Here is a 13,738-nt window from a genome sequence, read left to right on the forward strand (position 1 = left end):
TACTATAGTTAAATATAAAATACAAAAATATACAGAGGACTATATCGCATGTGTATTTAAATTTAAACAAATTATCATACAGTAAGTAGAATTGATTAGTTTTGAACACATTTATACATTATACGTACCTAATCGATTGTCGAGTAGAAATAATTGTAGAATGGGCTGCATGAGTTATCGATATTCTTGTTTTCTATTAAATGCTTTACACATATTATATCAAACATACACGAGTAATGTAGTATACTAGTATATTATTATTATCATAATACATATAAAATATTATATCGAATCAATAAATCTCCGTTATGACGAGAAGATTTTATTTTTTTTTCATATTGTTATACATTTATACCATTGTAATAATTTATAGATATTAGTTATTTAATCGATTTCACCGTATACACGAAAGTTCGTGTACCTATACTAAATATATTATGTATTTCGCTCATTTACATTATAATGATCATTACGAAGGTGCATTTACTTGTGTAGAATATAACTTTGTTTTTGATCATACATCTATCATTTATCATATATATATATATATCATAGTAATTGCTATCAATTTTATTGGTTATATAAAAATATATGTATTTCATTATTATTTATACCACTGATACCTGCAGTGATATCATACACAATACACACATATACACATTACACTACACACAGACACATATTATTATCTACAATATTCGCTTGTTTATTTAACTATCGTGTGCATGCAGTGGTGACTAGAGCTTTATTAACAACGGAGAAACCTCCACAAGTCTGAATGAAATTAATAATAATAATTTTTTTTTAAATACTGCAAAAGCGCCTCTATGTCATAACAAAGAGAACAGACGCTTATATGTAGTCCCGAACAAAATATTATTAACTTTCATTTGTGTCGAATACTATTTCGTAATTTTGACAAACAAATGAAATGTGACAATATTATTGTGTTTTTATGTAAAAAGCTTTCACTTTGAAGTCTACTTTTAATCTTTTAACAGATACTAACTATTTTTGTTTTTAATGTGTGTTGTTCCCGCTTTTGTACAAAACACAGTAGACTCGTTACCGCAATACACTGTTACGACCGTCACAACTAACGATGTACTAATATCTAGCCTAAGCACAGAAAACTCTAATGTATTGACTGAAATTACTACCACCCCTGAATTCTATACAACTGATAAAGCTGATAAATTGTTAACAACCGAAATTAATCAATTAATAATTAGCTCTTCGGTACCAACGAAAATGTTTAAAGGCGACGACTTACATTTTGATAAAAAAGATATATCCGATACGACAACGATTGAACCGATAACAGCCGATGGTATTACAATTACCGAGCCTTCAGTAACATTATTTAATGAGTATACTACCAATAACGTATTAAGTTTATCGACCGAACGACAAGAAAATGAAAACAAAATTAGTTTAACTAGTAGTACTTGGATCGATTCAGATGAAAAAACTACATCCACTACTACAGCTAATATAAATGAAGAAAATGAAACAAATATTAATAAATTTAATCGCGTAACATCAGAATCTAACTTTCAAATAAGTACTATCCCGGATTTAGTAAACATCGTTGATAATTTTGACGATAGTTCGACGCAACATTCAATATCAAAAGCGGGCGAAATAACAAATACAATGGATAGTGTGACAACAGAACTTAACTTTCAAATAAGTACTATCCCGAATTTAGTAAACATCGTTGATAATTTTGACGATAGCTCGACGCAACATTCAATATCAAAAGCGGGCGAAATAACAAATACAATGGATAGCATGACAACAGAACCTAACGTTCAAATAAATACTGTTCCTAATTTAATAAACAACAGTGATAGTTTCGTTGAAATTTCAACACAATATTTTGTACCCAAATCTGCTGAAACTACATCACTACGTGATGAAAATATAGAAGCGATAACTTTTAATGATGATATTGAATCCATTTTAACGACTACTGCAATCGACGGTCAGGCATTAACAACCGAAAACAATATAGATTCGACTCAACTGCAGCAAGATTTATTTAAAACAACTACTTCAAATTCTATTGAAAATCAAACAAAATATTTCAATAGCAATTATGACGATAATTTATCGTCGACCACTATCACATCAGATATTTCTATTAACCCCAATATAATAACAGAAAGTGTCACTGAGCCACAGAATAATAAAATAAATATTGAAACGACCGAGTTTTCGGAAAATTTAACGGAAAAAACTAAAATCGATGTGTCCAATAAATTGTCTTTAACTACAACACCTGATGATTTTAAAACTGATATTACTGATGATTTGATAAACGATATTGACATAACTACTCAAAATGCAATTCGTGGTTACGATTCAAATATGGTAGAAATTACAACGAAAAATACTAAAAAAAATCTTACAAAGCTCAATAATGATAATAATAATAATTTTAAAATTACATCAATGTTCGATAGTGATAATATGCACACAAGTACTGACAAAAGTACCTTATTTAATCAAAATGAATCTATAGAGAGTTCAACGAACTTAATAATTTCCACAACTACCGATAACACTTTAAATGTCGATACTGAACAAACGGTTGTGGAAACTACATCAAATTTAAATTTTATATCCAGTACTGTTCAAAGTATGAGCGAAAATCATGAAGTTACAACGGAAAATTCAAACGAATCTATGGACTCTAGAACAATTTATCCCGACGAAGAAAATGAAATAAAAAATAATGCACAAAGTACAACAACATCATACTTGGAAATAAGTACTGAATATGCTAAAAACAACGTGGAAAACAATTTAACAGACAATCCTAATGTTGTAGAATTTAGCGAAACTACAATTTCCACTGAGTTAGATAACAATTTACAAGTTAAAAATATTACTTCATACTTAGAAATTACTACATTAAATGAACTCCCTGTGTCTATAAGTACAAACAATCAAGAAGCCACAACATTAGTTACATTAAACAAATTTTTTGATTCTAAATATAATATTACGACTGATTTAAATAGTAACGAAGAAATAACAACAACCAAGTCGAATTTGCTAACAACTACTTATAATTACTTAAATGAGGTTACTAATCAATATAATGAAAACGATCAAGTTCTAACCACAAAAAGTTCAGAAAAAGTTGTCGCCATTATTATCAAAAATACAACTGACATTTTTGATGAAAAAAATGAACCTGTCTATACAACTACAAATCCTGCTTCGCATTCAATGACAACAATTGGGGACATACGAATCGATGCCGAAAAAACTCCTGACGATGAATCTACAACTATTGCCAAGATAATAAATGACATTGATACGACATCTATAGATATAATATACGAAGAAATAAAAACGACGACAGTAAACTCGATCAATAAAAATAAAGAAAACGATTTTACACTTGTTAATTCAATAGAAACGACTCTCCGCCCGATGACAATTAGTTCAAACGCAGAAATCATAACTTCAAATAATCAAATTGATGAGTACACAACCGTGAATGGCGTTGAGTTCAATAACTCAACCGAAGAAAACACTCAGCGACCTATACCAACAGATGAAAATGAAGCGGCAATCACCGTGACGACATTCAATCATCGAACAACGAATGAATCTGTAGGGCATCCGTTTAATTCGATTGATGCAGGTGACAAAGTGACGACTAGTGCACCCGAATTTACTACTCAAATTGTCGAGTCGTCAATAGTGCCCGGTTTAGTAAATATAAACGATAGTAACGTGTCTCAAGACGTTAAAAAAAAATGGGAAATGTTGTTTGGCGGTACAGAAAGTGTAAGTGTACCGTCCGTAAGTAAATCTTCGACCGTTGTGAGAACCAGACTTACGACAGTAATTAACGGTATGGAAGAAACCGTATTAAATACAGAACCCACCGAGGCAATTGTTTCGAAAGAAATTTTTACTGAAAACTACATAGTAACAAACGGTTCTGTAAACAACGACGTAGCTAATAATATGGGATATGATTTAACAACGACCGTTCGTACACGTGGGAAAAATGAAAGCGTTATAACATCAACTGACGTCGCGGATAGAGATGATACAATCTATGCAAACGAAATGTATACAATGGATAATGAGGTAACCACTGAATCAGATTTTGAAAGAAAAAACGAATCTATTGTTTCAACACAAATTCAAGGAGACCGGACCGATAACATTTTAGTTGGCGGCGATCAAACAACACAACAAATTATGACGTTCGGTTCAATAAATAATACGTTATTTGAAACCATCACTGAAAATACACCTATGGCAACGGACAGCGCGATATTTGCATCTAAAGATACGGATTTCAAATATTCCAATCGAGAAACGACCACGGTCACAATTATCACCATGGCAGATTGGATTAAGACTAAGAGTACCACTCCGAAAGAATCTTCTAATGAAATCGATACCGAGAAAAGCGTAGAAAACAATTTATTTAACTCTCCGACAGATTTCAACGCACCCAAAAACGATGAATTCGTTACGACAGACATTCCGCTGGAGCCGTTGGCAAAAACAGACGACGTAGACCAAACCGAAACGTCTTCGGTCATATCAATAAATGACGCTACTACGATGATAAATTTGTTTACAACTTCTATAGAAGTGCTTGTGTCGAAATTAAATACTGAAAACGATTCGACAACTACTGCTGAAAATGAAATTACCACTACTAATGTAGTTACAAGTGCATTTGCAGAAAATTATGAGACAACAACTATTACAGACTCGAAAAAAAGTGGTTCCGCCAACACGCCCTTAAATCCATACGGAATTATATATGACTCAACGACAATTCAAAACAATGCGGATGTGACCGCCGAGTTTAACAACACCACCGATAGCCCCGCGGAAAAATTTACTATTTTACCAACCGAAGAGACTACGTTCGAATTTCGAACAGATTCTCCTTACACTACCAATTTTAATAACGAATCGACATCCCGTAATACCGACCAAGACACGACGGACTTGAATGATAATACTAATTATAATATGTTGACTACAACCGAATACACTATAACGTCTAAGAGTATTGAAGTTGAAGATGTGACTGTATTACCCACAAACCACGACCAAACTAATATAAACAACAGCTACTCTGAACAACAAATAATAACCACAGCAACCAGAAAATGGTGTTGGAACGATACCGATTGTGATGCCGGCCACAAGTGTTTGGCAGCCAAGTGTCTACCAACAGGTGAAAGCCGCGTAAATAACTGTCCGCCCGGAATCATCACATTACAGTGTCTTAAAGGTATAATTTACACTTAATACTAAAAAAAAATTACGCTTTTATATTAATTTGTGTTTTAGCATGTTTTGTGTTTTAATTAATATATTATTATGTAGACAATGTAGACACGGAGTCCATAATTGAAATGTCGTTATTTTTGTTATTTGTTTGTCATGTTATTATTAATAGAGAAGAATCGCACAGAACGTTAGCGTTATTTTTTTACGTGCACGTACCTACCACATGTAAATATCAGTCTATCCGAAAATTAAATATATCAGTCAGTGCTTTAGCGTTTACATAGGATCAGTGTGTTCAAAATAAAAAAAATCATTAATTTAATAAGTGAAACGTATTTACGTTTCTAATGTCTGAGGATTTTAGGATTAGGTTACTTTCACAGAAATGATAGTAATCGAAGCATGACTTAATGAAATAGCCACCATAAAAGATACCATCGAATCACAGTTTAAACTTCGTCAATTTAAATTAGATTTTCCAGTTTTTATTAATTTATCGACAATCATGCATTATCATATATTATATAATACATTATACACACATAAATATATTATATAATTGATTGTGTGCATACTATATATATATTATAACACTTTTAGCGATTATCTTATCTATTTACGAATAATAATTAATATAATAAATTAACAACTTAATTGTATTAAAACAAAATTAATCAAAACTGGAATCTCATAGTTAAATACTGACTAAGTACCCGGGTAGGTTCATTAAATATCTAACTACGTAACGAGCAATGATTGTCAATAATAACGCATGTAATATAATAAATAATGTAAATAACACTAATCTTGTACATATATATATAATACCATACAGCACCAGGTACCGCGAAAAAGCCGCAAGTATGCGAATCCGACACGGAATGTCTGGACTCGGAAGCTTGCTACATGGGACAGTGTGAGAATCTGTGTAGTTTCGCGACGGTATGCGCGCCAAATGCCAAATGCCACGTGATAAAACATAGACCCGTGTGTTCGTGTCCCCCAGGATACGAAGGAAATCCGGCTACAAAGTGTTATCAACCAAAACTATGTAAGACTAATCACATCACTAATTTCATATAATATATACGTGTATATATATAATATGTTACCTAAATATTAATGATTAACACATTTTAACTATATAATATAATAATTATAATAATAATATAATTAATAATTAATAATGTACAAGAAAACACACACACTTAAAAGACACAATCACTGTAAAAAAACGATTGTTATATAATAATAACATAATATTGTAGATATACATTTGTACAAAAAAATAGAGTCTACTCGTTTTCACGAAAACGAGTTGATATCATGTAATATAATAGTATATTGTTCACGTATAGCGTTGTATCATATAAATGCGGGGTTATCATAAACATGTAAATACTTATATATAAATCTTTTTAATATACCCACTGCGGTACCGCTCTTCTTGGGTACCGTCTAATTTTTATTTTTTTATTTTTAACGGTTGAAAATTCTTCGTCTTATCTATATTTTATTTTTATTTTTTACCATCCTCCAAATTTAGTAACCTGTAATACGAACAACGATTGTACAAATGGCGAAGTTTGCATCCAGCAAATTTGCCAAAACCAATGCACCGTTCACAACCCGTGCGCTCAAAATGCAGCGTGCATTAACACCGCTCACGGAGTCGATTGTAGCTGCGTAGAAGGATTTCAAGGAAACGGATTTGTAGGATGTCTACCAGGTTAGTTGCAATTCATATAAGATAACAATTTAACAATTTATTATCATTACAAATTTTAAATATGGATGGTTAATTTTTTTATTCGACAACACTATCGTTACTGGTGTGACGTAGTCGATGTCTAGAATTTTTTGATGAAATAATGTTATTATATTGCGATTTAATAAAATTTACATTCAATTTATTACAATTAAAAAAATGTATTATTTTTGATACCGTGCGGGTTCTGTCGAGTATACAAATGTTGGAATTATGACTTAACATGACCAGGTTAAACAATATAGTTCAATCTATTGTACCTACCGTTATTTTGTCATTATTATAAAAATCATAATATTTATTAAAAGTTAAAACATAATAATTAAACAAATTATTTTACAATCACTTATTAAATATATCACAAATACATTATGATACACCTTTGTTATTATAGTAGATGAGCCCTATAGGGTCGTTATAAAAATTAATTCGCAGATAAATTTATTATTTTTGTTTACTTATTAGTTATATACACAGACTATTTTTTTATTTTAATTTTTTTTTTATTCTTGGCGTTTCATTACTCATTTGCGATGATTCGAAAAATATTTAAATACCGGGTGCATTGTTTAACACATATTTTTTTACAAACATTTTAAATAAACTTTTTATATTATTAAGTTATTCTTAAATTTGTTAAATAAATAATTTTTAGGAAATTCGGTAAAGTATTTAGATTAAAAAAAATCCTATGAATAAATAAAACACAATAACGGCAAATTAAAAATTTTAATTTTTACAATAATTTTAAGCATTTTATTCAAGTGTCATAAATACTCAGGAAATTTACAATTTCATTTCATACTTAACGGTGCCTTTTAACACCATTAAAAATATTGTAGATTTATTGGGTGAAAACAAAGATAATATTAAAAAACCGTATACATGTATTTAACGAGAGTCGATAAGTATTTAGATTTGTTAATAAATAAAAATCGATATAAAGATTTTTACATAACAAGACAATTATATTAAGGCCTTTATGGAGAGAAGATATTTTTATTTGGAAATGTTTGATAGTGATTATTACTCGTTAAAAAATGTAATATGGGTCAATACGCGGTTTACAAATAATACACCCTATGTCTACATGATATAGTGGTATGCAGTCTAAACTATTTTTCCAACAGAAAAATCTTCTTAATTAATTTACTGAACGGTACTTTATAAGTTAAAATAGTTCTTACGAAAATTTATAATTATTGATAATTGTCGTTGCTTTCAATCTTTGCGTAAGTACATAATTTAATTATATCGTTTAAATATTTTATAGTTCGATCGTACAAGCCCATTTGTCAATACAATGAAGACTGTCCACCAGATAAATTATGTGATAGATTAAATCGCGTCTGTATAAATCCTTGTGCGGAAGACTCTTGCGGTGAAAATGCCGAATGTTATCCTGTAAACCATGGTACAGAATGCAGATGTTTACAAGGCCATCAAGGAAATCCATACATATCTTGTGCATCAGGTATATACGATACATCTTTAAATAAATTATACACGTATACTATATATATACATACATAATTATATAAATATCCGTAAAAATATTTTTTTTTTTAAATATATTATTAGTCACCGGATGTCGGTCGAACAAAGAATGCTCAACTAATGAGGCGTGTATAAATGGAAAATGCTCTAACCCATGCCGATGTGGTCCAAATGCTGTATGCGATGTTGTGAATCACAAAGCAACATGCAAATGTCTTGCCGGCTACAACGGAAATCCATTAGTAGGATGTCAAGGTAATTAATGAATATGACTATTTGGTATTTTTTTTTTTTATTATTTTATTCACAATAATAAAAATAAATGGAGGTAATATATTATTATTAATACGATTTTAGCACCTCAAAATCCATGCGATCCAAATCCTTGTGGAATGCACGCCCTTTGCGAAATCGACAATGGAAATCCAATTTGTTACTGTCCGAAAGGAATGACAGGAAATCCATTTAAAAGCTGCAGTAAGTAAAAATTTAAAATTTATCACAAATTAATTCATTCAAGTGTATAATTAAATAAATAAATCACACTACATTCCAGTACTCATAAATCTCGGTAATCATTTTATAAAATGTCTTTAATTTTAGTTCCTGAAGGTGATGAATGCTCGCCAAATCCGTGTGGCCCCTACTCTGGATGTAGAGTAGTACAAGGTTCTGCAGTTTGTTTCTGTTTATCTGAGTATGAAGGAGATCCTCCTATCACGCCTTGCCGTTTACCAACCAATCCTTGCACACCATCTCCATGTGGACCTAACACACAATGTACATTGTTGGATAATGGATTTTCCAAATGCACATGTTTACCAGGCTACATTGAGAGTCCAAACACAATACGTGGATGTGTAGAGAAAAAGAATCCATGTGAGCCAAATCCTTGTGGACAAAGCGCAGTATGTGATCCAAACAGGCAACCATCATGTTTCTGCCCCGATCCATTAATTGGAAATCCATACAAGTTTTGTGGTGGTATGTATTATAGTACCATTAAATACATTCTTAATACCAAAAATTAAATTTGAAATTGTTTTATAAAATTATTTTTAGAACCACTGAAAACCTTATGTCAACCGGGACCTTGTGGAGTAAATGCAGATTGTTATGTAACTGGAAGTAATGAACAATGTTACTGTAAAAATGGCTATTCTGGAAACCCTTACAATGGCTGTACTTTAATTCCAACGAGTCCTTGTGAACCAAATCCATGTGGAAAATATGCTTACTGCAAAATTTCATCTGAAGGTATTGTATTAGTATTTTTATATTTATAATACATTAATTTATAAAACTTTTTAACTATTAAATAGGAAAACCATTATGTTCCTGTCCTGATGGTATGGGTGGAAACCCACTAACAGGATGTAAAGGTCCAGAATGTTCAACTAATGATGAATGTCCATGGGATAAATCATGCTTAGGTTATAAATGTAATGATCCATGTCCAGGAGCGTGTGGAGTAGGTGCTTCATGCAAAGTTGAAAACCATCGCCCCGTATGTACATGTAATCGTGGACTAACTGGAAATCCATTATTCCGTTGTTATCAAATAAGTACGTTTTTAAAACTATAATTTATAAAATAAAATGATATAATTCAAAAATGAAATTTTATATAATAATGTTTACTTATTTATAAAAGGTTCAGATCCAGCTCCAACTGGAAATCCGTGTTTGCCCAACCCGTGTGGAATTAATACTGAATGTAAAATTCAAAATCGTAAACCAGTTTGTTCTTGTCTACCCAATTTCGTTGGTGATCCCAAGACCGGATGTCAGCCAGAGTGCGTTTTAAACACTGACTGTAAGAATCATCAAGCTTGTATTGATTACCGTTGTCGAGATCCATGTGCATTTGGAAATATTTGTGGTCTTGGAGCTGTATGTCAATGCAAAGATCATACACCACTATGTTCTTGCAGAGAAGGTTTTGTTGGAGACCCATTCCTACAATGTTTACCAAAACGTAAGACTTCAATGAATTAAATATATTAAACATTTTTATAATGTTGAATAGTATTTATAACCAGTTGTTTTATTATTACGTGTTAAAAATGTACAATCGTTTGGAATTTTTAGCTGACGACGAGCCATTTAAAAACATGACTCTTCCTTGTGCGCCTTCACCGTGTGATCCATATGCTTCTTGTAATGTGTATGGTGGTCAAATAGCTATGTGTGATCCCTGCTCTTCAACTGAACAGCAATGGAATCCACAATGCCATCCTCAGTGTTTATACAACTCTGATTGTCCGTTCAATTTAGCTTGTGTGGGACAAAAATGTATTGATCCTTGTCCGGGATCGTGTGGTATTCAAGCTGAATGTACTGTTGTATATCATAATCCAATTTGTTCGTGTCAATCAGGACTAATAGGAAATCCATATGAACATTGTACAACTCCAAAACAAAGTATGTCAAAACTATAATTATATTTATAATCTAGAGTTTTTATTAGCTTTAATTTATTGGTTTTTATAGATGATGTGGCCAAGCCTCTTACATGTGATCAAGTACAATGTGGAGCAAATGCTGTATGCAAAAAATCAAACGGAATGACTGTCTGCGTTTGTCGTCAACAGTACTACGGAAATCCATACTTATCGTGCAGACCCGAATGTGTTATTAATACTGATTGTGGTCAAACATTAGCTTGTATTAATAACAAATGCGTTAATCCTTGTTTGGGAGTATGTGGCGTTAATGCTCAATGCCAAGTAGTTAATCATTTCCCTGTATGTTTCTGTCAACAAGATTATTCAGGAGACCCGTTCGTTAGCTGTTATCAAGCTGCTAGACCAAGTAAATAATAATTGATAACCTACTATTAATGAGAAAAAACTTAATATAATTAACTTAACATCATTTTTAGATTATCCACCAATAATGGGCCCAGCAGATAATGCTTGTGACCCCTCTCCGTGTGGTTCCAATAGCCGCTGTCATATTTCAGAACAAGGATTTGCAACATGCTCGTGCTTGCCAGGATATCGTGGTTCTCCACCAGTATGTAAACCGGAATGTGTTGTAAGCGCGGAATGTCCTCAAACTCAAGCTTGCTTAAATCAAAAATGTGTTGACCCATGTCCCGGTACATGTGGTGTTGGAGCTAATTGTTATTCTATTTGCCATAACCCGATCTGTAGTTGTCCACCAGGACACGTTGGTGATCCATTCGTAAGCTGTCATTTACCTCTTGGTTAGTATTAAATTTGAATATATTAATATTTTATTATTACTTGTTACTATTATTTTATTATTACTGTTCTATTTATATTTATATTATTACCCTCCTCCCATAGGCGAAGAAACACCTAAAATACCAGGAAATCCTTGTGAACCTACACCGTGTGGTCCAAATTCGATTTGTGAAATTAAAAAAGGACATCCCGTTTGTTCATGTTCCCCGAATTATATTGGAAGTCCGCCTTATTGCCGACCAGAATGTATAATGAATCACGAATGTCCACACAACAAAGCATGTATTCAAGAAAAATGTCAAAACCCGTGCACAAAATCGTGCGGCTTGAATGCTAAATGTGATGTTGTTAATCATACACCATTCTGTACATGCGAATCTGGTTATGAAGGAGATGCATTTATTAGCTGTACTAGAATCCCACCAAGTAAGTCAAATTATATTAAAATTATATTATTTGTATTTATGAGATTTGGGTGTGCAATCCTTATATGCATACACCTAAATTAATGTGGTTGTTTAAAATCTTTTAAACAAAATAAAAAAAATGATTATCCTATTTATAATCAGCTAGTTATATTCTATTGAGTCCATAATAAATTCATAAAAATTAATTTTGGATATTTAAAAGTGTATATGTTTGATCTTTATTTCTTAATTTAGTTTTAATTAATAATTATAATATAATATAATTATTTATTTTATATATTTATTATTTTTTTTTAGTTTAAAGTTAAAATATTAGATAATTGCTTAAATCCGTATGAAATATAAACTAATCATCACATTTAATAATATTTTAGCTGTATTACCTGAAATTCCAAGAGATCCGTGTAATCCATCGCCATGTGGTGAAAATACACAATGTTTTAGTGAAAACAATGGAGTTTCAAAATGTGTATGCATACCACCTTACATCGGCAACCCTTACTCGGGAGGTTGTAGGCCTGAATGTTTGATGAACAGTGATTGTATGTCAAATTTGGCATGTTTGGCTAGCCATTGTCGAGATCCGTGCCCAGGTGTATGCGGTCTCAATGCTCAATGTAATGTTGTTAGCCATGTACCAGTTTGTACTTGTTTCCCCGGATATGTCGGAGATCCATTCCAATCTTGTAGAAGAGAACCAATTAGCCGTAAGTAGATAAATTTTAACACGTGGTTTTTAATTAATTTAAATACGATTTTATTTTACGTTGTTTGTAGCACCTATTCCCCAAAATCCTTGTGAACCTTCACCTTGTGGTCCAAATAGTCAATGCCGTACCCAGGGTTATAATGCAGTTTGCTCATGTATACAAGGTTTTATCGGCACCCCTCCATCTTGTCGCCCAGAATGCGTTGTAAGTGCTGAATGTCCAGTAGACAAGGCATGTATAGCACAAAAGTGTTCAGATCCTTGTCCTGGAACATGTGGATTGCATGCTCGGTGTAATGTCATTAATCACAATCCCATTTGCACTTGTCCACCGAAATTCGTTGGTGATCCATTTGTGAGGTGTATTCAAGAAGGTAAGTCTTGCTAAAAAAATAATTAAAATATTCATACATGTTATTTATTATAAATATTCCACAGAACCAAAAACTCCCCCGGTTGTCTACCAAGATCCTTGTTTCCCGTCGCCATGTGGTGCTAATTCTGAGTGTAGAGAACATGATAGTAGACCAGTTTGTTCGTGTTTACCGGGAATGCTTGGAGCTCCTCCAAACTGTCGACCAGAATGTTTAATTCATGCTGACTGCCCCACTAGATTAGCTTGTCTACAGAGTAAATGCCGAGATCCTTGTACCGGATCTTGTGGGTTCAATTCTAGATGTACTGTAATCAACCATCAACCAGTGTGTTCATGTGAGCCGGGCTACCAAGGTGATCCATTTAATGGATGTAATGCTGTTGCAGGTATGTTTGATTTTATAAAGAAAACTACTATTTTTATATTTTTATTAAAACTAAATAGTCGTAACAAAGATTTAATT

At 32.2% G+C, this 13,738-nt stretch overlaps 1 protein-coding gene across 3 annotated transcripts in view; it reads left to right on the forward strand.

Moving 5' to 3' along the window:
* The window catches only part of LOC132923470 (uncharacterized), a 124,548-nt gene that overhangs the window by 61,390 nt on the left and 49,420 nt on the right, over positions 1-13,738 (forward strand). Inside the window, exons 46-62 of one of the 3 annotated variants that reach the window (XM_060987490.1) lie at positions 1,058-5,287; positions 6,122-6,337; positions 6,833-7,015; positions 8,328-8,528; positions 8,636-8,806; positions 8,909-9,028; positions 9,155-9,535; positions 9,614-9,808; positions 9,874-10,116; positions 10,205-10,528; positions 10,642-10,974; positions 11,044-11,364; positions 11,435-11,761; positions 11,865-12,188; positions 12,565-12,897; positions 12,968-13,273; positions 13,338-13,661. In XM_060987490.1, coding sequence (XP_060843473.1) covers positions 1,058-5,287; positions 6,122-6,337; positions 6,833-7,015; positions 8,328-8,528; positions 8,636-8,806; positions 8,909-9,028; positions 9,155-9,535; positions 9,614-9,808; positions 9,874-10,116; positions 10,205-10,528; positions 10,642-10,974; positions 11,044-11,364; positions 11,435-11,761; positions 11,865-12,188; positions 12,565-12,897; positions 12,968-13,273; positions 13,338-13,661 — 8,532 coding nt within the window. The remainder of the gene's footprint in view (positions 1-1,057; positions 5,288-6,121; positions 6,338-6,832; positions 7,016-8,327; positions 8,529-8,635; positions 8,807-8,908; positions 9,029-9,154; positions 9,536-9,613; positions 9,809-9,873; positions 10,117-10,204; positions 10,529-10,641; positions 10,975-11,043; positions 11,365-11,434; positions 11,762-11,864; positions 12,189-12,564; positions 12,898-12,967; positions 13,274-13,337; positions 13,662-13,738) is intronic. The other 2 variants (XM_060987488.1, XM_060987489.1) reach the window with 2 other exon arrangements.

Source organism: Rhopalosiphum padi, chromosome 2 (genome assembly GCF_020882245.1).
Source record: "Rhopalosiphum padi isolate XX-2018 chromosome 2, ASM2088224v1, whole genome shotgun sequence".
In the NCBI taxonomy this organism is placed as follows: domain Eukaryota; kingdom Metazoa; phylum Arthropoda; class Insecta; order Hemiptera; family Aphididae; genus Rhopalosiphum; species Rhopalosiphum padi.